We start from the raw sequence: 27,186 nt of genomic DNA on the forward strand, positions 1-27,186 counted from the left end.
TCTTAGATATGAAAGACCGCAAATATGCGTGTGCGGTGATGAGGTGCATGAAGGAGAGCCGTGTAAAGAGCCTCCTACATGTATCAATTGCAAGGGAACGCATTCTTGTAGATCCAGGAACTGTCCTGTCTACAAAGACGAAGTGGCTGTGCAGGAAGTAAAAACCCTGCAAAAGGTCAGCTACTTCGAAGCAAAGAAGTTTGTTAACGCCCGCAAGCCTAGAGCAACAACAACTTATGCTCAGGCTGCGGCAGCTGTTCCTGCTCCTGCTCCAGTTGCTGTAGATGAGACTCAAATCATAAACAAACTTGCGCCCACTTTGGCTGGCTTAATTGAAAGAATCATCGAAAACAAGATGAAGCCTTTCAGTAGTAAAGAAGCTGTTAAGCCAAAGATAGTAATACAGCCTCCTGAAGATAACCCTGTAAAAATGAAAGCTGCTCCTGTAGAGAAGAAAACGGACGCCAAACCAGAATGTCAAGTCCGTCTTAGCGAGATCCTTCATGATAAGAAGAAAGTGATTGGTACAGAGACTGTTATAGAGGCTCCCAAGCCTCCTGTAACTGAGGTGGCCTCTAAACCACAGAGGCCACAAAAAATCACACAAGGGGGGCAAGTGTCCCCCTTCCACAGGCGGTGACTGGTGCGATCCCCGTGTCGGGGGTCGGCCAGGTTGCCGTCTCTAAATTGGCGCCTGAAACCGGCGCCGATCCATGTCTGTCGTTGTCGGCGGCTTCGGTTGTCTCCGTTTCGGAAACCGAAAGCTATACGGGCGACGACGTCCTTTGCGAGTATTTCGCAGTATGGAAAAAAAGAGGAAAAAAGGTTGGCTGAAAGGAAAACCAAGTCCATAATTTAATTTAAAATCAGCGAGTCGATTGTACTATGGAACATCAATGCATGTTTTTCAAACATCCATGAGCTCCAACGCTTGGTACATGATGTAGACCCGATTTGTATGTTTGCAACAAACACATTTTAGCCGAAATGAAAATTTTAAATTAAGAGGATACGATATATTTCTGCGAGATCAACCGCCAAATGTGAGAGTTAGAGGTGGAGTAGCCATATTAACATCGACCAGAGCTACCGCCGAAGCTGTTGATCTAAATACAAACCTGCAAGCCGTCGCCATTAGAATGAAGCGTCCGCTTCAGGTCACTGTTTGCAGCATATACTTGCCGAATTTTGATTCGGCAAGTATATGCCGAATACATAGCACGATTAATTTCTGAGCTTCTCCCACCTATTTTACTGGTGGGTGATTTTAATGCTCATAATTCTCTTTGGGGACCGGATCGAGTAGATCCCCGCGGAAGAGAATTGGAAAGGTTCCTGATGAACTCTGAACTTATTCTCTTAAATGATGGGTTTGGAACCTTTTTCAATGCCAGAGATGGATCAACGTCCAGTATAGATCTTGCACTCATAAGCGGATCGATAGCACCGAGGTACACCTTCCATGTTTTAGACGATTTGCTTGGAAGCGATCATTTCCCGGTGCAAATTGTAACTGATGTTACAAGAAAAACATACCCCATCTCTAAAAGATGGTTGTTTGGTAAGGCAGATTGGACGAGCTTCACAGCTAGAACGATACTCCCTGAAATAACTGGAGTTATCGAAGATGATGTCGACGCTATAACAAATGCGATACTTGACTCGGCATCGAGATATATTACCAAAACATCTGGGAAACTTACGAAAACCCGTTCCATGGTGGAACGATGAAATTAGTAAAGCTATTAAAAGAAAGAAAAGAGCGTATAACGCCTTTAAGAAACGTCCTACCACAAATAATCTTATTGCCTTTAAAAAATACAGGGCGTATACAAAATGTCTCATAATAGACTCAAAGAAACGATCCTGGCAGCAATACGTGTCATCCATCGACAGAACTACTACTGCGTCAGACATTTGGAGGAAAGTGAAGGCGATTTGTGGGCGTAAAAACTTTGCTTCCATATAGCCTTCAAGATGAAGATGAAATTAAGGACACTCCAAACGAAATCGCAGAGTTATTGTCCAATCACTTCGAGAAGGCCGGCAAAACGGCTAACTACGAAGAAGATTCTCGGACGAAAAAAGAAGAACTTGAAGGTCTACTAAATTTCAGAACTCAGTATAATTACTCATATAATGTACCATTTAAAATGGAAGAATTCGTGAAAGCGTTGGAGAAAGCAGGCAACACAGCTGCTGGTCCGGATGAAATCCATTATAATATGATCAGGCAGCTCTGCAAAACGACCACTGCAAAACGCAGATTATTAGAACTATTTAATCAAATATGGCGGGACGGAATGTACCCGCAGCAGTGGAAAAAAGCACATGTTGTTCCAGTACCAAAAAAAAATAAAAATTTAACAGATCCCAATAACTATCGTCTTATTTCTTTGACGTGTGCTATGGAAAAATACTCGAAAAAATGATTAATAATCGACTCGTTTGGATTTTAGAAAAAGAAAACCTTATATCGCCATACCAAGCAGGTTTTCGGCAATACCATTCTACCACCGATCAAATGATCAACTTAGAGAACATTATATACAACAGCTTTATTACAAGGAAACATTGTGTCGGAGTCTTCTTTGATCTTCAGAAGGCTTTCGATATGACCTGGTGACATAGAATAATGCTCCAGATACATGAATGGGGCATTCATGGCAATCTGCCAGTTTTACTCAGCAACTATATGAACGACCGTACTTTCCAAGTATGTGTCAACAATGAATATTCATCTGAAAGAATGTTGGAAAGTGGCATACCACAAGGTTCGCCGCTGAGCGGTGCCTTGTTTACCATCGCCATTAATAAATTGATATTAGCCATTCCAGTAGAAATCAGCAAAAGCGTCTATGTTGATGATTTGGCAATTGTGTATGCCAGCAATAAAAGAGCTATGGTGAAATACAAATTACAACGGGCGATTGACGCTCTAAACGAAGTTGCGAGGAATAATAGATTCCAGTTTTCACCAGAAAAACCATGTTGTGTACACTTCTGTAGGAAGAGAATTCCTCACCAAAGGCCTACGTTGACAGTTGGCAATAATCCAATACAATACAAGGACAATGTGAGATTTTTAGGACTAGTATTGGATAAATCCCTTACGTGGGGATTACATATACAGGACTTGTGTGATAGATGCAAAAAAGCCCTAAACATTATAAAATGTTTATCGAACATTAATTGGGGCTCAGATAAAGAGATATTATTGAGATTTTGTAAGGCATTGGTTCAATCGAAACTAGACTACGGATGTATTGTATATTCATCCGCTAGGAAGTCGCATTTGAGAAAGTTAGAAATAATTCATAATAGCGGAATAAAATATGCGACAGGCGCTTTCCGCACAAGTCCGGCGACTAGTCTAATGTCCGAAGCCGGAATAATGCCACTAGATTATAGAAGAGAGATCCTTTTGTTAAGATATGCAGCAAACGTATGGGCATTTCCTGCTCATATAAAAAATAAACTTTTCACGAATCATCCTATGGCCGCATTATATGAACATCGTGCTACCTATTCAGACCAGCCGGAATTAGGTACCACGAATTAAGAAGAAAATACGAAATTGCTATTCCAGAGACACTAGCAATTTCCACGAGAGAAATACTGCAATGGCTCTTGCCAGCGGTAAATACAAGGTTGGATCTCTCTGAGGGAGAAATAAAAAAGAAGCCAGCAGTGATCATCCAACAGGAATTTTTAGCAACCGCCGGTAACTACGAAGAACATATTAGAATTTATACTGACGGTTCTAAAACCGAACATGGTGTTGGATGCTCCATATATGTAAATGGAGAAGCCCACTTTTGGAAACTGCTAGATATGGCCAGTGTCTATACGGCAGAACTTACTGCCATACATTAAGCTCTTCGCTACACAGAACACTATTGCGAAGAGAGAGTGCTAATATGTTCCGATTCTTTAAGTGCAGTTGGTGCAATTCGGAACAAGAACAATAAGGATGGCCTAATTGCAAACATCCTGTAGATTTTGTACGTTCTAAATCAACGAGGACAGCGATGCGTATTTGTATGGACTCCAGGGCATGCTGGTATTACAGGTAATGAAAACGCAGACGAAGCTGCCAGAAAGGCAACAGTCAGCGATGTTTTGGATGCATTTCCTGTAAGAGTGGCAGATGTTAAACTCAGTGAAAACTTCTTCATATAAATGGAAAAGTGACGTGAAGTTGACTCGCCGAGAACAAGTAGCTGTGACCAGACTTAGAATCGGTCACACGCGATTAACAAATTCATATTTGTTAACCGGCGAAGAGAGACCAATGTGCGGTGTTTGTAATAAAATACTTACAATTAAGCATTTAATAGAAGGGTGTACCATATACGAGGAGCTGAAAAAGAGGTTCCTGCTAAGAAATGATATTACTACTGATTTAGATAATGAAAATGAAAGTAAAATAGTTGCATATTTACACGCCAGTGGACTTCTGAAAAGTCTATAAAAGTGAATATTTAAAGCTGTGATAAAGAAACTCTAAGGGGTAGTTTTATAAATATAAGGAGTCTCGAAGTGTGGCACGTATAGTGACGGAAGGTAACCCCTCTGCCTAGGCCGTCCTGGCTCGCCTGCATACAAGAGCAGGGAGTCGGGGTGTGTCCAATGATGGCATAGGGGACCCTCAAGGGTGGACTGTGGGCGCGAGGCTATGGATAGGCGCAATGCATGCCTGTTGCTCAGTAGGTCAGGACTGGGAAGGGCAGCCTCCCCGCTGAGGGGCATCCTGAACAGGTGGTCAGATTGCTCTTATGACGCTGGGAGGACCCCGATGGGTTACGTCCTACGGGACTGTTTATAGGCGGGAGTCAACTGCCACGGCATCCTGGGGCGGCTAATATGCTGCTTAACGGCGCTTGTGATCGCCCCGAGGGTGCTAAAATAAATAAATAAGCGAGACAGGTAGAAAGAGATAATGTTATTGTAAATACATTTATTTCTGTGTGATATTTTATCAAACTTTTAAGATTGGGGCCCTTTACACCCCATTAGTGTTGTTTGTTTATTTTTTATGTCTAAATGTTTTGTTTAGTTTGTGCTTTCAAATAAAATGTAAGGGCTCTTTACACCCTTACATATGACGATCCTGATGGTGATACTATAATCTCTTTTTAAGAATGTGACGAGAGGTAATGACCTTAGCAGTCGATGCCCGTAAAAATATAAAAAATAAAAAAATAAATAAATAAAAATAATAATAATAATACCGACACGAAGTATACATCAGCATGAAAAAAACTAAGTTTTCAATACACACAAATTCTACCACCACCACATGCATGTTATGTTATAAAATCAATAGCTGTATGAAACTTATTAGTCACTATGATTTGGTGCAGAGGAAGGATTCAATGAGTTTTGTGGCTTGTTAAATTTAAGTCTGTTACACTTGCTAGGCATAAATACTGTTATGTATTCACTGAAGAACCACCATTCAGTTATTTGCTAGTGGGACAAACAATTCAGAGAAACAGGCATCCCAACCCCATACGGGAAGACACACACCTTGTGATGTTACCGGTCGCCATCCTACCCTTCCCTTCCGAACCCTAAGGGGCTTTACCGGAGGTTGTCTTTAGACCCTTTAACTGATTACATCTCAGTCATCAGCCAGGTCTCGGTCGGGATGCCACCGATGTAAATGCCTCGGCAGACATTTGCATCAGTAAATAAAAATTAAATTTTGCCTTCACAGAGGCCTCAAACGGATATCTTCACATCCAACCTAACATGATTCCCTCAAACTAACTGACCGTAACCGCGGAAGCGCAAACCCCGCGCTTAATCCAGATTTGACAGCACCGTTCGTGACTGTGAATGCCTCAGAAAACGAACAAGTTGGAAGTTAAATCAGTGCTACCAACCATCAAAATAATGTATGGTATGTTAACTCATGAAAAGTAACGTATGGTATGTTAACTCATACCAATCAAAATAATGTTTTACGCAACATAGAAATTCAGACCTACATCCAGACAAGTTGACCAATTTAAGTCACCTAACAAGGGAAACATAACCTCATTCCGGGCCGCGCAGGAGCCGGCGATAAACCCCGCGCCACCACCTGGTCCCGTCATGGAGTCTCGCGCGGCATTACCAAGTCACAACCAGGACCACCACCGGCGGAAGGAAGCCACGCCCCCGGTCGCACGGGCTACCATACCACGGCAGCGCGGCCAACCCCACCAGCGGGAGCCCCAAATCACAAACAACACCAATATAATCGTGGCACGATGCCAATGTGCCAATGTACCTACCTCCAACCAATCCAATGCATAGGCTGGAACCCTAGACATCCGGGATCCTTCCACGATCTGGTACCTCGATTAAACTCCCTCTGCAGACCTACACGCCGCAAGGGCGCGGAGAAAACCAGCCGCTATAGACCATTCCTCACGGATCATCCAGTTAATACAGAGATCCAGAAAGGAATGTTTTCTAACAGCTCGTGAACGGTGGACCTCGTATCAGGAACAGAAGTAGAGGATGAGGTCCGCTGTATCATCAGTCCCACAATCCGGGCATTGACTCGGACAATCGAAACCTAGCCAAACTTGCCTGAAAGGTACCATGCCCAGAGAGAAACTGTGTGATATACCGATTGGTGGAGACCCATCCAATCGCACTTAAATCACACTGAAGGAAATATACCATGCGTGTAGCGACCTATGGAGGATTCGTCCCATCTACCCTACCAAGACGCAAGGCCCCGATCTTCAATCTCCTGCTTTCGTTCTGACGTCAACAGGTTATTTACCTTGGAAATGTAGCGTTCCTTCCGCTCATTAGCCAAGATATCAGTTGGTTGACTCCGGATATAACATAGACTGCCTCCCGCGAGACTATTCTATAACCGCCTATTACAGCCAGCAAGAGGAGTCGCTGGGCTCGCAGCCAAATGTCCACGCAATACCTTAAAGTCATGCGGTGAGCCCAGACAAGCGCAGCATACATCATAATAGCTTTACCAACACATTTGCAAAAGATACGCATGGTACAGTAATTCAACCCCCAATCGGGATGAATGACTACGGATTCTATAAAAAGCATCAGTGGCCTTTTTTGCTACATACTGCAGATGTTCCTTGAACCAAAAATTCTCAAGGATAACACCCAGGTATTTTTGAGCCATAACGTACCGAATGGGGAGGGGGGAGACCAGCCATCCAAACCCGGAAGCAACCAATCAGCACTTAAGCAATATCATTGTGGTTTTCTGTGGGCAGAGGAACAGGCAGCCTATTGAACCAATTACATCCATAATGACCATCAACATTTGACAACCTTCCTTTGATGCTGTGCAAACAAGTCGTTTGCATAGCCTGAAAAAATCATTGAATTGTTTAAACTTCAAAAAAAATTATTACAGTTCACTGCTTAAAAATTCAGGTATTTCATAAAATTTATCCACAGGACAAAATTAAATGATTTGAATTTACTTCAAATATTCAGGTTATTATTATGATGGAGAGATTTTAAACAAGTTTTCTTCCACTGAAGAAACTATATTTCATGTTTCAGGATGAGTACATCAACAAATCAATTGTTAGAATCTAGGTTACTGAATCTCTATTATCCTTTAATAAAGCTAATATGCCCAAAAGTTATTGTGCAATATGAAACTAGGTTAGAGAGAGTTACAGGTGCCTTTTTATCTAGAAAAACTATAATGGGAATCAACTTCTTGGATATGTTAGAAGGGTATGCAATGACCTAATCGCTGGCAAAAAACAAGTCCGAAAGGTGTATAAATTTTCAAAAGGTTTGATTTTGTTTCATGGTAACGATCGTCCTCAAACAATCATAATTACAAATTTTTGCCTTCAAGATTTCAGTTATTAAACTGCTGGATTATCAGTCGTCCAATCCTGATTCGTCCAATCCTTATCTCCAAGAAGGAAATTAAATGCTTGTTGAAAAATAGACTGAAGTGCATAGAAGGAGAGAGGATTATATTGAAAAATAAGCATAATTTTTTTTAGTGGAGATAAAAGTAAACGGTTTTTAAAAATTTTGTTTTACTTTTTGACTTGTTCTCTTGGGTATGTATTACTTTCCTGGTGAATATAGCTAGAATAGCTATACTGAAAGGAAAAGTATGATGATCATATCAAAAATAGGGTACTGGTATTTCAAATTTTATGTTTTAGGGCCGATCTAGTTAATCTATACAAAAAAAGCATATTTATGTAAGGATGTATATGAGTATGTATGTAGGAATATGTGTTGTACGCTTTTGGGCTTATATCTCAGATTGATCAAACCAATTTTCTCCAAATTTTGGCTCAAGAAATTCTAAATGTGGTTAATTGATCATGTTAATTTTTTCTTTTAGGGGATTGGGGATATCGTGAAGAAACCAATTTCGATTTTCTTAAGAGGCACCTTAGAAAAAGGTTTTCTTTGGCAGATTTTAAACCTAAATTGTATAAATAGATCAAAAAACCTTTTTTTCAAAATAATCAACCCTCAGTTCTTAAAATTAAATTATAATTATATGTATTTTTTTGTATTTTTGCTCTATCTCCCTTCGGTTTTAATATATCTTTTTCTAAATTCTTTGGTATTTTGTGTTTCATATTATGGGACTATCAAAAATTCTACAATTTTCCAAAATTATAAACCCCTGACCTTAAACAAAGAAAAGCTTTTTGAAAATTTTTAAATCCTTGTTTACCTTTTACGAGACAGGGTGTTAGATTTAGAGAACATCGAACTAAACCTTAACCTAAAAAAACCCAAAATGAAAAAAAAATGTTTTGACATTTCAAGTTTTTAATGATCAAAACATATTTTGTTAATCAATAAAGTCGCTTAAATAACTTAATACTCCTCTAATTGCAAACCCTCTGCTTGACACTTCCAATACTCTAGACCACTTACTACTCATCAGAATTTTTTTTACAAAATGAAATAGTTGTGTAATTCATTGCTGATTTTTTTATTTATTTATCTTACTACAATATTACTGTATTGTGTTTGAACCTAGCTGCTGTTGTATACTGAAACATTCTGGCAATATTTATTATTAATAAAAATATTTTTATGTTTATCAGATTACATATCAGTAACTATGTTTAAAAAGTAGATAATATGAAAAAGTTGATTATTTACTTTAATTTTCCATTTTTTCAGGTTTAACGATGAATTAATTCATTTTGTGTGTGGTGTATTAGAAACTAACTGTTTTGAAGTAAAAACTGATAATGGTAAACCAATTCGTGGCCTTTACCCACAGCTGGCAATACTGTCTCATAACTGTGTAGCTAATACAACTCATAGTGTAATACCACAAAATGATTACAGGTATACTTCTTTTTAATATTTCTATTTTTCTGCAGAATAAATGTATCAGATCAATAATTATTTTGATATATTACATTATAGATCAATAAATGATGACTTCTGAGGAAATGTATTAGTGTCTTTGTTTATCACTTAGAAGGATCTAATTTTAAACTCTGATCAGGCTTGACATTTTTCACACTAAAAATTCTCATCATATAAAAGAAAAAGAAAAAAGAGTAGGGTAGGTGCAATTGGGCGACTGTAAAAAGACTGAAAGTATATGGATTAAGCTGATTATAGGGGATATATAAGTATTATCTATATTTTATTTCACCTCATGTATGCAAATATTGTCTTGTTGATAACTGTTTGTAATTTTTTGGCTTATTTAAAAAAAAAATTATTAATTACAGTATGTGAAAATTGTAGAAATGAAAGTCTTTGGATGATTGGCTCTAATAATGGAATCATTACTTAATTTGAAGATTATATTTATGAGTGAAAATAAATGATGTAAATAAATTAATTACTTGCAGTTAATAAATTAATTTTCATCAGTGTGCGGTAAAATTTAGTTTTCTTGAACCGTAGGAAAGGATTGAGTGTAATTAAAAAAAATTTACAGGGTAAAATAAGGAAATTGATTTTATTACAGTCAAATTAGTTACTAATTGTGCTCTAAACAGTTTTTATAGATTTCATAAATTTTTAAAGATTAATTTAGTATTCTGTTTTAATTCTGGTGTATTCATTACTGTACTTGTGTTCTTTCAGAGGTTTATTAAAACTTCATAAAAGTGTGTAAAGTTGACTGTTTATGAGTAATTTAGTATTCTTTTGATTCCTAAGTTAGTTTTATTGTTAATTCTATACATCTGGTTATAAATAAAAAAAAAAAAATTATGACAGTAATTAATGATTACAACATACAGATATCACAACTATTATTGTTAAGTAATAATTAGTGTTCAGAGTGATCATGTTGTACTTAGGGTTAAAAGCCATGTACTAAATGTAAAAAGATTAATACTTTCATTTGTGTGTACTAATTTATTGTGTCGATAAGATCAGGCTCCATAAATTTTAGAGTATAGTGGTCAAATAACCATAATCTGTTTCTACAATATTAGATGGCTCAATAAGTTAGGAAAATATTTGAAGTTTTTATAGCAACTCCAAATTTTTAGTTTTCCTAAGCTTTGTCCCATTTTTTTTTTAAATATAAAAAATTAAAAAATCATTTGATGAAATCTCAGGTTATTTTGAATTTCTGGCCAATTAAATAAGAATTCATTAGATCTCTGTTTATGGTTCACTTCTGAATTTCTTAGTTATCAAAGTATAGTTTTTATTATTATTCTAAGAACTGTTTTGTTTATTCAGAATTATAAGAGACAGTTTAATTGGTTACTATATACCAGCGTTTCTCAACCTGAGGGTGGCAATGATATGAAAAGGGAGTTATAAAATTAGCTTTCAACTTAACATGTAAACAATAATGAAAAAACTTTATGAGAAAAAAAAAAAACATTTATTATAAACATTTTACTTACATTTGTAAGTACACATATAAAGAAAATAAGTTAATGAGATGGTTATGTTTGTTTTTCATTTAAAAGTTTCTTTATACGTGGATCTACATATGTATATCTAACACTCAAAAGGAAATTGTTTTCAAGTGATAAAAGGCAATTCATATATTTAGTTTTTAGTGCAACCATAGACAAAAAACCCTTTTCATAGAGGTAGTACATGGAGAAAGGGATTAATATTTTCAATGCTTCTGTGACTAAATTTCCACATTCACTTCATCGAAAAAAGCAAAATGTAAGTAAATCTTAAGATGTGACCACATTTGTCTTCCGGGAAATACTCTGCCAACTGAATTTTTAGCTCATGCAAATGCATTTTCATGCTATCCAAACTATGGTGAATAATAGTGTTTTCTTCATCAAAATTTTTCTCAATATAATTAATTGAAAGTGAGTAATCAGAAGTGAGTTTCTCAGTATAATCGAAAACATTTAAAAATTTTGCTTTGAAGGAGATTAATCCAGATAAAAACGCTTCTTAATAAAAGCATGAACTTTGTGTGTCATTAATAAAATGTTTTTATCACGTCCTTGTAAATTCACATTCAATTCATTTAAATGGGAAAATACATCAGCTAAGTAAGCCAACAGCAACATATACTTATTTTTCTATAAAAACATTGAGAATGGTGTTTATTTATCCTGGAAAAATATTATTAATTCATTTTGCATTCCAATAACTAGTTAACAGTAACCCTTATGATAACCATCTAACCTCTATATGGAAAAGAAGATATTTTTTTTCCGCCCTTTCATCGGGTAGTTTAACAAACAGTTATTCTGTAATGGTCAACTATTAATAAAATAACCATTTTTACAGCTTTACAAAGAATTGGCACATTTTTTGTAGTAAGAACATGTCTGTAAAAGAAGCAGTGAATCTATTCTGTTTGGTGTAAGACAATCTTTTCATTTTTTCAGAAACACACGCTGTTCTTTTCTGTTATAGCCTTGCAACATCACTACTCAGTGTAATAAATTTTGTTCAATCCATGATGCAGTTTTCAATAGCTTCATAGAAAACTTCAAAAAGACGTGTCCTGTTGTATGACCGGGTATTGATTTGCAAAATAACATATTTTCTTTGATTAATAATTTTCTCCCTTTAACATTCATATCTTACAAAACATGAAACTGGGAAATATCTGCCGCATCTGCTGCTTCATCAAATTTAATACTAAAAAATTCACTTGAACTCACTCGCTGTATTATGTGATTGCGAACATTGGCAGCCATGTCATTGATTCATCTTGATACTGTGTTATTAGAAAGCAGAATTCTTTTCAATTTCTTGCTTCTTCCACACCTATTAAAACCTGACCACATCAATTGCAGCAGGTAATATAAGGTTTTCTGCGGTTGTATGGGGTTTGGATATCTTAGCTACTCTTAATGCAATGAGATATGATGCTATTTTTATTATTATGGTTTGATTGGCAAATGGAAGCTTATTGATTTCTCCAAGTATGTCATTTTCTTTTGAAAAATTCCAAGTGTTTGTTTTTATAATCTGGATATTTAATTTCAAAGTATCAAATTAATTTTGATGGTGTCATGCTTACATCAGAAAGTACTTGAAAGTAAACAACGCACTGTGGCTTTCCATCCAATGAGGTAAAAACATAATTTAAATAACCATCCTTGTACAATCCTGTCTTTTTACCAACAAATTCACTGGATGTAGATGCTTCACTTTGTTTTTCACAAATTTATTCATTTTGCATAAGAATCTAATTGGGAAAAAAAACAGTTATACCATTTGACTGCACACTAAAAAACTGAGACCTCAATTGATTAATATTATTATTTCAATGAAACTACACATTTATAAACATAAATAAAGGCATGCTTCACTTTCAAAACTAAACTGACATTCTACAATTTCTTACATCTCTTTTATTCTGCTGAGACCATGACCGGCTCAACTGTATTACATGCATGTTTGAATATGACACATTCACAATGAATATTATGCAAGCAGACCAAATTACAAGGAGCACTTATACATTAAATTGGAAGCTGTAAATTGCTAATGTTTGTACACTTCTACATGCATGTTCATACCTGTTGCTATCAATGCAGCTAAGTAGTTTTAAGTAGGTTTCATTGGGTTGGTGTTGCGGGATCGTGAAATATTCAATAAATATATTTTTTTACTTTTTGGGTGGTCGTGGAGTTAAAAAGGTTGTGAATCACTGCTATATACTACTCTAGTTACTCTAGTATACTATATACTATATAGTTAATTTTTATTATTATGGTTAATAAATATCTTAAATTTCATCTCATCAGCAGAATGTATGTATTAATTTATTCAAATGAATTAAAAATTTATCACTAAAAATTAAATAATTAAGGAAAAATCACATATTTAAAAAAAATTAAACAATTTCTAATTAATTAGTAAAATAAATTTTATACTAAACACAGAATTGGTAAAAAAGAAAAAAGTTTTGTAGGTAATTTCTAATTGCCAATAATTTATTAGGTTCCTTGCTGTCTTCATTTACCAAGATGTACCAGAGTGACTATTTTGAGTAACAATCCTCTGTAAATTTAGACATACAGTTTTTATGTATGGTTAATACAATCTTTATACAATGATAGATTATTCACAGTGAAGTAATAGTGCTTATTTTAAAACATTTATAGTCTACTTTGTTATTTTTCTTTGGTGTTATACTAGGGAAGTCAATCAGACTGGAAACTATATTCATGAAATTTTGTACAATTATTACATTATTTTAAGGATGTACAAAAAAAAAATATTAGAATTTTAAAGCTATTTAATTTCTCTTAACTTTGACTAATCACAAATAAAATGAAAGAGTAACTCTTACCATTTTTTACTTTTTACCATTTTTTTACCTTTGTCACACAGTACACAACTAACCCATAGGAAAATTCATCCCATACGTTAATCAGAATGTCTGGAGTAATGGAAGTGACAGCTACTTCAATCCTGTATCTCAAATCAGTATATCAATAGGTAGTGGAAACACAATAGTCTTTATAAAATTTCAAAGGAAAAAAGCATATGTGGGTCCAGATTGCATGACCTTGGAGGCCAGTGCAAATAAGCTTTGGCGTTGGGACTATGCCAACCAATCCAGTGCTTGGTGAAAAATCTCATTCAACCAATGCTGTAAAGAGTTATGGCAGTAAGAAGGTGCACAATCTTCTTTCCAAATAAAATTGTTTGGTCTCTCTTTCAGTTGAAGAAGGGCTCATGTATACAGCATGTTTAAACAAAAAGAGAGTGGTTCTTAAACTTGCTGTCAGGATATTGTACAGAAAACATTTAATTCTGGGGAGCCTTTTTGCATTACAAGAATTCACGGGGATTTTCTGACTCCCAGATACAGAAGTTATGTGTATTAACTTTTCCACTAAGATGAAGTGTTAACTAATTACTAAACTCAGTATGATATAGAAACCTGTAATCTTCATGTTGCAACATTTTGATTGCAAAGTCATGTCACACAGCATATTCAAAGGCTTCAAAACCTGTAACAGCTGCAATTGATATGAACATTATGTGTTTCCTTAAAATATATCACACAATCACTGGCATTGCTAGTTCGTGGCTGGATTTCCTTACAGATATTTTAGGTCTATAAGACCTAAAAGAAAGACTCCCTGACTTGTTCAACAGTTTCTTCAGACACCTTTGGTCATTGAAAGGAGTCTGAAGAAGATACACGTTACACAGATATCCAGTTGTTTCAAACTGATTTATCATCAACAAATGCTATTGTCACTTGCACACTATCTATGGAATGCAGGTTGAACTGTAGCTACAGATTTACATTTATTATTAGCAAACTGGAAAAACAGATTTACTGTTCAGGAGTCATATTTACAAGTGGCGCAGTCAAGCAGAAGTGTAAGGAATCAATCCACAGCCATGTGTGCAACTAAAACTGTTTGTTTGCTCTTTGATTCTACCTTAAAACAACACTGTACACCTCATCCTTAAGAGATATAACTAATTTAAGCCCCAATATTCTTCATTTTTGTATATCTGGTATATGTCAATTTAAAACATATTTTTAATTTTTATGAATGTGGTAATATGGAATTCAATTTTTATTTATTACCAGTTATGTTATTTTTATATAATTGCTTTATTAATAAATATTTAATCTTATTTTTTAATAGGGTATATGTTAGAACAACTATAAAAGTTCAGGCTGGTCAAGAGTTGTTTTCATCATATACATATAGCATAGCACCGACACTTACACGAAGAGCAAATTTACGTTTTACAAAATATTTTGATTGTAATTGTAAACGTTGTTCAGATCCAACTGAATTAGGTACTCATATGAGCTCTTTGAAATGTACAAAATGTGACAATGGACTCATATTGAGTACTGCTCCTCTTGGTAAGTGTCATATTTATTTTATGATACACTGTTTTAATATACAAAATAGGTGTTTGTTTGTAATGGTTAGTATTATCTTTACTAAAAAGTTAAGATCATACAATATTTTTGATTTGATGCAAAATTTCTAGTAAAATATTGCAAGTGTTTATAAATTTGCCCTTTTTAATGTAAAGGCAGATATACATGCATAAATAATACTTGTTTCTTATCGAAGGTTGTATGTAACATAATAAATTAAAAACAAATTACTTGATACAATACAAATTATATAAATGTCACTATTGAAATTTTCAGTGAAATATGAGAAATGAAAATAAGCGGATAAATAAAATTTTAAGATTTTTTAATCAATTCTATTCACACACATTTAGATCTGCTTTAAATATATGGGTAAGATAAAATTTTATTTGTAATAAAACTTTATATTTACATCTTTGCTGATAAATATGGTACTTGGCAGTTACAGCTTTATAAAAAAATTTCATAATCATATTTCTGCACTTTATCTGAATTGCTTTAATGTGTTTTTTTAATCAAAAAAATTTCCTGAAATTGTGTAATTATTTTAGAAATTGTATTTTGTATGTTGATTGAAAATTATATTTTCTTTCTATGCTGCTTATCTAAACTTTCTATCAGTTAACATTATTTACATTTTGTATTGTCTGTTTTCTGTTGTCAAGAGCTTTGGAAGATTGGCAAATGTTGCACTAGTAGTATTGCTTTTATTTTAATTTCTTTATATTTAAGCCTTTAAAATCTAAAAATTTCATCTACACACTCATGCTACTCCTGATATTTATTTTCAATTGGATATTTCTATTTTTTCTTTTCCATGGTCATTTTTGTATTGGTCCACTTTTCAATGACTTTAACATTCAATCACTTAACCCACCGGGTTGGTCTAGTAAACTCATCATTGCAAATCAGCAGATCTCGAAGTCGAGAGTCTAAGGTTCAAATCCTACTAAAGGTAGTTAGTTACTTTTGTATGAATTTGAATACTAGATTTTGGATACCAATGTTCTATGGTGGTTGGGTTTCAATTAACTACACATCTCAGGAATGGTTGACCTGAGATTGTACAAGATCACACTTCATTCACATTTATACGTACCATTCTCATTCTTTCTCTAAAGTAATATCTTACAATGGTTCCGGAGGCTAAACAGAAAAAGAATGTAAAATCATTCAATTTTTTATTATTTTTAGGATTTTGTTTACTTCATATCGTTAATATATTCTTTTAGAAGTAGTAGTAAATATTAATCCACTGAGTTGTGCATTGATTCTCAAACGTTTTCGCCCTCTGCCCACATTGAGAATAAACAATTTTCTAGCACCCCTCCCAAAACTTTAAACTTACCATCTGTTAAAAATAATAATTGTAATTGCTGTTTGTAAGATGCACTCTTAAAAACAGCAATTGCAATTGTTGTTTTTAAATGTGGCACATCCTATTTCTCAGTTGAAACTTACATTTTAAATGATAGCAATTAAAACCTCGCAATTAGGTCCCCAATTTTCTGTGGGTCTTCTACCACCCCCCAAAGGCCTCCAGCACCCTCAAGGAGGCATTATTCCCCATTTTGAGAACAAGTGGTCTAGTGTTTAGACTTGTCATCTCAAAATCAGATTTTTTTTGAAGTCAAGAGTTCTAAGTTTCAAGTCCTAGTAAAGGCAGTTGCTTTTATATGGATTTGAATGCTAGACTGTGGATACCATTTGGTAGTTGGGTTTCAATTAACTACACGTCTCAGGAGTGGTTGACCTGAGCCTGTTCCAGACTACATGCTTACCAATACGTTTACAATTATGTAGCACTACATCTGCAGCTACTGGCAAGTTGGTACCAGTAATTACATTTGCACACACACACACACACACACACACACACACACACACACACACACACACACACACACACACACACACACACACATGCATGCACATGCGCTCGAGTGAGGGAGAAAAAAGAGATAGAGAGAGACCTGACAGTAACTGAAAAACTGTTTGGAGAAATATATATAAGAGTAATAAAAATTAATTTTAATAAATATTAGTATTAACTATTTATTCCATTCTTTTACTGTTTAGTAGAGGAAAACATGATACAATATGAGAATTTCATAAAAGCCGCATTATGATGTGAATTGATTCTTTTTTTACACAGTTGTATTTATTGTATTATTAAATCTTTTATGGAAACTGACTAAACTAAACAATTATCTGCATCAGTGTCAAAAAATTATTAATTTATAAAAGTTTTTTTTAAGAATTTTGAATATTAAGTAGGAAAATAATACCTAATAAAAATAAGAAATATTCTAAAGATTTTCATTCAAAGAAGAAACTGTTATAAGCAGTTCTATGTTAATACATTTCAGAAAGTATACATTTATGAATTTCCTTTCAATAACTAAAAATATTTTCTTACAGATCCTGAGGCTAAGTGGAACTGCAACAGTTGTGAATTCCATTTAACTGCTGATCAGGTTAAACGAATCTACAAACTGATTGAATCAGAAATAGAACAGCTAGAATCGTTACCAATGGTTGATTATACAATTGAACAAGGAGAAAAGATCTTAAGACAGTACAGAAGTGTTTTACATCCCAAACATGCTTTTAATACTTCTATTAGACATTCTCTAGTTCAACTTTATGGTCGAGCTAATGGTTATACTTTTGAGGACCTTCCTGATATTTTACTTGAACGAAAAATTGAACTTTGTGAACAGATTCTTAGTGTCATTAATGTAATTGAGCCTGGATACTCTAGAATAAGAGGTATATTTATTTGTTATTTTCATCTATTGTTTTACAGTTTAAAAAATTAATTTCCAATTGACCTGACCTGAGAGAGCATAGATAAAATTAGCTAATTTTCAGTTTCATAAATCTATTCTTTGTCACTTATGATGTCATATAAGATGTAACAACAGCTGATAAAGTTAGAATAATCTTATTAGAGAAGTGAGGAGGAATTGTTTTCAAAGATCAATCAAGAACATCATCAAAAACTTGTAGAACATTTTATTTTGTCTGTGATGGAAATTATTTATAACAATCAACATTTTGAAGGATAAACAGAATGTAGTATATTAAATAAGAACTTGTAAAATATATAATTCTTTGTTGCCATTTTACTGCTGTAATTAAAAGATGTTTTAGCTTGACATCAGTTAATTACTGCTAGTGGTGCCTTTGAATTAGTGAAACATTGGTTTAGAATTTGATCAAAAAGTGTATTAGATGGGAGTTGTGTCTGTTCATTTAATTTATTGTAAATTTCTATAAGTTATTACATTAGAATGTGTCAAGACTTAGTCCTTAGTTTATATGTAGAATATAAAGTTTGTTGTTAATGTGTATATGAGGTTGACCAAATATTGACTTTATGATGCTGTGATGGCTTTTAAGTATTCATTGTACTTGTATGTTTATTTGCAGCTGAATCCTCTTTAATATAGAATATTATGTTTTCCAAACAGTTCAATTTATGTACTATGAGTATTGCGTTTGGTAATTGGGGTTGTAAGGTTTTTTTTGTTTCCAAGGCCATACTAATTACAGATTTTTTTAAAATTTGTGAGTATTTTCTCAAAGTTCTTGTTTATACATTCAGTGTGATATTAAAAAAAAAAATTATATTTATTTTATTTTGTGTAGTAATGTTATCAGTGTTATCTGCTGTAACATCCATTTTTGTGTGTTAGGTATTACATAATTTTGAATACCTTGTAATTTTTAGATGAAGTTCTTTTGAATAATATGTGCTTCATATTTCTAAAAGCAGATAGTTTATGTTTTTTTTTGTAGTCTGAGATAAGTAAATGACAGGTTAATACTTATTGTTATTCTGTAAATTTAAAAAGTGTGTTTTTGTGTGTTGGTTTTATGATGGTCAGGAAGATTTATTTGAATGTACTGTTTGCATTCATTCATCTATGAAGTTTTATTTGGTATATTTTGTTTAGGCACATAAATAATTGTTTACATTAGCTTATTTTTCTACGATATAAAATACTTGTACTGTCAACAAATTTGTAACTCTGTATTATTTTGTGTATGTATGTTTTGAGTAAACATGCTTGACTATTTGTTGAAGGAAACGTGTTACATGGGTAGTGAAAACAGAGACTTGTTATTGTACCATGGTCTACATTAAGAGACAATAGGGTTGTTTTTTTGTATTTGAATCTATCAACCAATATATATTACCTGAAGACAATCAGGTTGTATGTAATTTGTTTTTGAGAGTAAAGTAATTTTATTAACATTTTATTATTTCCGTGATCTGTTCTTATGATAATTTGTTTTTAAGAATCGGAGTACTTCTGTTACTGAAATATTTATGTATAGGCATTTGTAACATCAAATGGTGCTAATGTTGAGGGATTGGAATGTTTTTGAATTGTTTTGTATGATCTGAACTATTTTTTTAAGTTTGTGTTAGTATATTTATGTATTTTTTTTGGATGACACCTTACATATTAGTCAAGTTGTTGGGTAAGGGTATTTTCGTAATTTATAATAATGCTAATAAGAATTTTAGGCCTATATATTTTTGGAAAGTCTTGAAGACTGAGAGTTTTAGGGTACTTCTGTTTTAGGAAACAGTTTGTATATTGGATTTGTTAATTATGACTTAAATTGAGATGTGAAATCTGTTGGTTGGATTCTATAAGTGCTATAATATATTTTTTGTAAATGGAATTTGGTTAGTGATAACTGTTATGTTATTCTTTTCTTATTTGACTACAGTGATGTTATTTATTTGAATTTTTATTTTCATTTTTTTAGCTGGGCATGTTTCAGAATTTGGATATTTAAAATAATATAATAAAAAGTACTTATTTCAGATAGTTATATAGAAGTAAAAAAATTACATCAACATAATAACTTTGCTTCAGTTTGTTATTTAAAAAATGTTTTAAATAAAACTCTAACAATCACAGCAGTCAATGCCTCACAAAATTCTAATATATTTGCATTGTGGTCTATTGTTATTAAAATGTAATAACATTTTTTTTTTTCATAAAAAAATTAAAAAAACTTTTTTCATAGTTTTAAAATCCTAATTGTTATTTTAGCTGCTGTTCTTCTTAGAGGAATATTGTTTTGTAAATAGAAGAATTTTACTACTATTTTCTTTTTGCATTTGACTGCTGTGATCATTAGCCTAATAAACCCTAAAAGCATGCAAAGAAAATGTACCCAGTATTGCTCAACATGCTGACTGCAATACTACCATGTACGAGTATGTAGTTGTAGTACTATGAAATGAGTTGAGCTATGAATATGGTATTTATAAGGATCTGTTGTACTTTAAACCTGCTTGTGAATATAATTTGTATACTCAGTAAAATCCTCACTTGTTACTGTACCACGGTCTACAATTAAGTGATAATAGGGTTGTTTATTTTTTGTATTTGAATCTGTCGACCAACCCTTTCAAGAATACCTAATATACCATATTAAGGACTAAACATATATTATAAATAGTTGTTAGAACATAATAAAATGTGGCTCTTTTATCCAGGTTTAAATTGTATGTGGATGAAAGAAATGAAAATTTCTGTGTAAGAATGATAACTGCTAAGTGAGTAAGTCCATAATCCCAGTGGGGGATCTCTTTGGGAGTTCACCCACTAGAGGCGAGGTGTCAGTTCCCTTTTGGGAACTCCTCATTTGAGGCATGGCATATAAAAAGAACGAGTCCTGGCTGCCTGAGCGGCTCCTTGTGTCCTTCTGAGGCAGTTTGAGGTGCAGGCACCCCCCCCCCCCCAGACCTGAGTTTATGCTTAACTACGTGTCCAGCTTAAGGGCGCGGGGAAACTACAGATGTATAAAAAAAAAAGAAAAAAGTGAGTAATTTAATGAATATTTAATTACAACAAAACTATTTTGTTTTTTTATTAAGACATCTTTTCTTTTGTGGATAGCATATACAGTCTATCTGAATAATAATACCTATAATAATAGCAATAGTAAATTATTATGCAAAAAAACATTAAGTAAGTAAAGCAATTCAACCAAATGTAGAATGTGTGCACTGCTGGACATTGTGCACAGTAAGTTACACAACCATTCCTCAGCTGTTTTACTTTATGGCAGATCATACATCATGTGTATGTGTGTGTGTGTGTGTGTGTGTGTGTGTGTGTGTGTGTGTGTGTGTGTGTGTGCATGCACACGTGTTGTGTGTGCATGTGTTCATGCATGTGCATGTTGTAATTTATTTTATTTTAGGTATCTAATCTGATTTTATTCATGAAAATAAAAATAATATATAGTAATAATTGGAAGCAGTAGGAGATTAAAAAATACAGAAAAATAAATCTGAACTGGGTCGATGAATTTTGGTTTGCATTCAAGCGTTAAATTTGGTGATATGTAGGAACTAGTTTATTAAATGTGACTTTTAGTCATGAGCTTTTTTCCTTACTTCACACCTTTCAATTTTCAGAATGCAACTCAGATATACATTTTCGGTGTTTAAGAACTCCAGATTGTAATGAGATAGCAGTGGTGCAGTTTACTGAAACAATACATACATATGTATGTATGTATACCTTCATATATTATACTATAAGTATAACATTATATTTATTTTATTTTTATGCATTTTAACATTTTTTTTATAATAAATATTATTTTGCATTTCAATATTTATGTTAAACTTTTTATTTTTCATTTCCTAAGATGTAAGATGTTTATGTTATTGTTACTTGTTTCAGGACTGATTCTATATGAATTACATGTTCCATTCATGTTATTTACTAGAAGTCGTTATGAATATGATGAAATGGATAAAGCAATATTTTGTTCAAAAATGGAAGAAGTTGTGAATATTCTTCAAGAAGCTGTTATAATACTTTCTCTAGAAGATCCAAATACTCCTGAAGGTTCTATTGGAGAAATGGGTCAAACTTCTCTGGAACAGTTGAAAGCTTCCCTTGAAATATTAAAAAGTTAAAATAAATGTTATTTATGTAATAACCGTAATATATGTAATAAAATAAAGAATATATTTATGGCTTCATAAATGAAAAATAATTCATTCAATTGTTCCCCAGTTTCTCCTCTTCTAGCACTATCAATGGCCGAGGTACTCTCAGCCAGTTACTGATGAGGCAATAAAACAATGTGCCTATTGAAACCTTATCAAAATTGAACTACTAAAAAGGAAAAATTATTGACTGTAAAATCAATTCAAGTAAAAACTGCTCAGGGAATTTTAAAAAATGCACTTGTTTAAATTAAAGTAAGACTGTTTGATGGGATGTAAAGTTGTAAAAAATCTATTATGAAGAAATACTGGTCTGAAGGATGAGAAGATTTCAATTATATTGTCACAAATGTAACAAATTAAAAAATTCACTTAGTTCATGGTATTTCTACTGTTTGGTTCATAAAATGGTGACACGTTGGACAGGTTAGTAGATAACATTTCTAACCAGCAGTTAATAAAACAGTTTTTTTGATGCAACTGAACCTAAGTCTTGACAAAACAAAATACTTATTGAAATTCTTTCTAACATTCCGTGTAGCAAATAAAATAACATTTAATAAGATTATTCTTTAAAATTATCTTAGTTGGTTGTTTATTTTCTTTAACTTATTGGTTAATGCTTGATTATATTCACTTAAAAAGAGATAAATATTTGGTGTGTAAAAAATGGTAAACCTAACTGAGTTTGACCCTAAAATCTGCTCCTTCAAAGACAAAGAAAATGTAACCTCTTTACCACAAAGGTTGTTCTGGTAGTCGTAAGATAGATTATTTGTCACTCTTAAAACAGGTTGACATATTTACGACATTGAGTGTCAACCCAACAACAGTTAGGTGTTGGGAAGCAATTTTTTTTTTCAGTATAATATAATTTACGCTACTGTTTAAGTTTACAAACAAATTCTTAAGTTTACAATATTAGTTGGGAAATTAATTACATTATGTATTACTTTTACAATTTATATATTAGTTATTTAATTTCTTTTAATTTTTATTCTCCATCTGAAGCATCTATTTTCTAATTTTCTTTTTAAAATAATTCCTCATTTGTAATCATAAACATATTACTTGAAAATTTCAATTGCATCTTCAAAATTTTTATTCTTCTTTAATCTTCCATGTAGATTTTGTATGTTTTAACTGTAAAACTACACATAGAATTTTAAAGAGTTGTTTCTTTAATTTCTTCACGTAATTTTAATTAGAAAATAAGATTTTTTTTCATATTCTTGATTTTGACCATTGTTGTCTCTTTAGAGAAAAAAAACAAAATTTTAGCAGTTCCAATGAAAATGCCACTTCATTATGAAAGTCATTCACATTTACCAACACTTCCTGAAAAAGGTTTATGTGTGTACTTTTTGTTTGTGTTACTGAAGTTTCCTGATTAGAATTTTATTATATCCCCACTAGTAGCAGTAGGGTGTGAGAGTTGTTAGTCCCAAAATCTTTTAGATGTATAATTTTTTTTTTGTTCCATTTTAATTTTTTTTTGTTCCTACTAATGCAATTCTTTTCTTTATTAATGTTTATTTATTGTTATTTAAAACAATAATTTTTATTAAAACTACAAAATAAATTAAATCTAAAAAATATATTTTTTTTCAAAACTTACATCATAACATTTTCTATGATTCTTGGTAATCATCTTTAGTGATGTACTGATCTTCTCAACTTGGAGTTAACGATAATAATGATTGTAATAATCTTTAATAATTGTTTGATTTACAAAGTAAACATTGATTCATACATTAATAATATTAAAGAGTATCCTGTCTATAGGACATTAAATGAGTTGGATTTGTATAATTACCAAATGCAGAATTTCACTAAATACTTTGCTGTTGAATGTTAATAATTACAAATTTTACCTAGATTTAAATGAAATAAAAATTACATCATATTAATTAGGATACACATATTTAGTAGAGAAAAATCTTGTATTTTACTTAATATTATTGCTAATAGCTCTATGTAGTGATGAATGCATCTATACTGTATAATGGTTTATCTAAAAATATTGCCTTACTACTACTTTAAACTGTTTATTATCCAATGATTATTACCATCTGATAATTTATTATAAAAGAGAAGTCATTTGCAAAATTATCTTTTGTTCATACTAGTATGATGATTTGATAATAGATGAATGCTTTCCCTGTGCTTTATAGCTGGGTCAGTAATATAGTTATTAATTTTTATTAATAATATAGATATAAAATGAATAATTATAAAGGGTGTAGAAAGAATTCTTGATTTGAGGGTTATTTTCTGCCTTTCCTAGTGTTATCACTAACATTTTTAGTTTTTTCTTCAACAGATTTGTTTAATTTTTGAAATTATTTTTCTCTTTATTGCTATACTTATTTTTATTGTTGTACTTTTATTGCTATCCTTAGTGTTATTGTTTATTTGTATTTTTATTGTTTTCTTTTCTTTATAATTTCTTCTGTTAAATGTCTTGCATATTCTTGTTTTTCATTCAGCAGTAATGTTTTTTTGATTCTAATATATTTTGTTCTACATCTTTCCCAGTTTTCCTACTCTGTGTATTATTTTTAATCTTTTACTTCATAAATTCTGATCCTTTTCCCTGTTTTTGATAAATTAATTACTCTATCATGAAATATATAATTTTTCTTCCCCTTCACGAATTTTGTTATTGTATTTTAATATTTCTAATTTCCTACTAAGTCTGTCATGTTTTTTCTTTAACTCATTTTTTATTCTTGCCTTTGTGTTTTCTGTTATTGCATTACAGATTCCTTTTAAAAAATGTTCACTAAGCATTAAGTGTAGGTTTAACATTTTTATTTGAATAAAAATATAATGTATATAATGCTTTTATTTCTATTTTCACCCAATATTTTTCCTGCTTTTGTAATGATCTTTCTTGAAGAGTAATTATTTGCATTATTTTTGATTTTAGTATAAGTCAGTATCACATTATTTTTCATATACAGTATGTTAAACCAAATATTGTTCACCATCTTATGTAAATTTCCTAAACTAAATTCAAATTTCATCACCACATAGTTTAGCTGACTAGGTTACAATTTTCATAATATTTTATATTTCTACTAGGATTATTATAATTGATTTGGGTATTATATTCTGTCTTCCTAGCAGAACTTATATTCATGAGCCCCTGCAGACGAACGAATAAATCAGAACTTACATTCGTCTATCACTGTCACTAGCAGAACTAATATTGTCACTCTAACATTAATAGTTAACTAATAACTAATAAGTTCTGCTGGAGAAGCAGAAAATAATACTCAAATCAATTATAATAATCCTAGTAGAAATATAAAATATTGTGGAAATAAAAAGAATTTATTATAAATATAAAAATAACAAATAGTAAACACCATTTTTTTCCTAAAGAAATTAGTGTATAAATCCAGTAATTTTTTATTGTAAATTATTGTAATACTTTTTGCCTTTTTTTCTTATACTTAAGCTAAATGGGTGTGGTATGGAAAACATTTTAAAATAAATCATTAACATACAGTTTTATCAAGGTATTTTGAAAAGTATTTTAACATATATATTATTTTGCCTTTTAACTTTTTTTTAGAAGTGATGAATCAATTATATGGTATATAAGGGGAAACTATTAATTCCAAAAGAGTATGAGGAAAAAGAAAAAAAACAAAAGGGAATGATAATAGAAAATATATTTATTTGATTGGTAAAGTTTATTTAAAGTTTAAACAAAAGTTATATATCTCTGTTTATGAAATCAATCACATTTCACAGAAACATGAATCCTAGTTTATAATTTTTCAGTGTAAAATCCTGGTTGCAAGTTAGTCTACTGCAGATCAATTCCAGGTGTGTACCAATTGATGGGATCATTTAACACATTTGTAAAATGAAAGGAAAATTAGATATTAACTGACTAAATAAAATTATAAAATTTAAACATTTAGCTATAGCAAATTTTTAAATTTCATGTTAAATTTTCAGATAACTAATGGGTGATTTGACAGTTTTACTTTATAAGTTTTTAAAGTTCTCACCAGTTTTACGTACTTTAGTTGCTAATTAATTTATAATTAGTCATCTGTAGTAAAAATGATATGCAACATTTCAATAAAACTAATTGACTTTGAATTTGTTTGATTAGTAATTCTAATCTATTTAAAAGAAAATGATACTTAGAAAAGATATTTTTTAGAAAAGTTGTTTAAAATTTAATTTTTTTAATCTTATAAAATTAACAAAATACATCCATAGAATGCAAATTACAAAAAAACAGTTTTTTAGGGTGTAGCTCCTATCCAAAATTTGAAAAAAGTTTTTCTTTGGAATTTATTAAAATTTTATTCTAGCCCTTTGAAATTATTTACTAACATGCATTCTGCTTCTACACTAAGAATTTTTATGACTTGTTTGCATGTTATATGTGGTAATAACTTTTACAGTTTTACTAGATTTATTAAGAGATAAAACTTAATGTAAAAATTACAGCCATTCTAAATGCAACAAGCATCGCACCTGAGTTAAGGGAAGTGAGTAAAGAAGCTACCACTTGTAGTTGTCAATCCTGGTCAGGCATGACATTTTCACATGCTACAAAAATCGTCATTCATCTCATCCTCTAAAATAATAACTAATGGTAGTCCTGGAGGTTAAAAAAAAACTACCAGAAGCCAGCCTCCGTGTGGTAGTGTCTCGGCCTTTCATCCGGAGGTCATGGGATCGAATCCCAGTCAGGCAAGGCATTTTCACACATGCCACAAATCATTCATATCTCATCCTCTGAAGTAATACCTAACGGTGGTCCCGGAGGTTAAAAACAAAGTCTACCAGAAGCAGCAGGTGGTACTCAAAACCCTACAAGCGACATCCTAATCTGGTTCAT

The 27,186-nt window shown here is 32.2% G+C and overlaps 1 protein-coding gene across 2 annotated transcripts in view; it reads left to right on the forward strand.

Moving 5' to 3' along the window:
- LOC142319463 (SET domain-containing protein SmydA-8-like) overlaps positions 1 to 22,344 on the forward strand; it is a 53,597-nt gene extending 31,253 nt beyond the window's left edge. The window contains exons 5-8 of one of the 2 annotated variants that reach the window (XM_075356779.1): positions 9,163 to 9,333; positions 15,069 to 15,295; positions 17,738 to 18,088; positions 22,042 to 22,344. In XM_075356779.1, the coding sequence (XP_075212894.1) occupies positions 9,163 to 9,333; positions 15,069 to 15,295; positions 17,738 to 18,088; positions 22,042 to 22,280 (988 nt within the window). In that variant the 3' untranslated portion in view covers positions 22,281 to 22,344. Of the gene's footprint in view, positions 1 to 9,162; positions 9,334 to 15,068; positions 15,296 to 17,737; positions 18,089 to 20,843; positions 21,090 to 22,041 lie in introns of those variants that run through there. The other variant, XM_075356787.1, reaches the window with a different exon arrangement.
- The last annotated feature ends 4,842 nt before the right edge of the window (positions 22,345 to 27,186 follow it).

Source organism: Lycorma delicatula, chromosome 1 (assembly GCF_047948215.1).
Source record: "Lycorma delicatula isolate Av1 chromosome 1, ASM4794821v1, whole genome shotgun sequence".
Taxonomy (NCBI): Eukaryota; Metazoa; Arthropoda; class Insecta; order Hemiptera; family Fulgoridae; genus Lycorma; species Lycorma delicatula.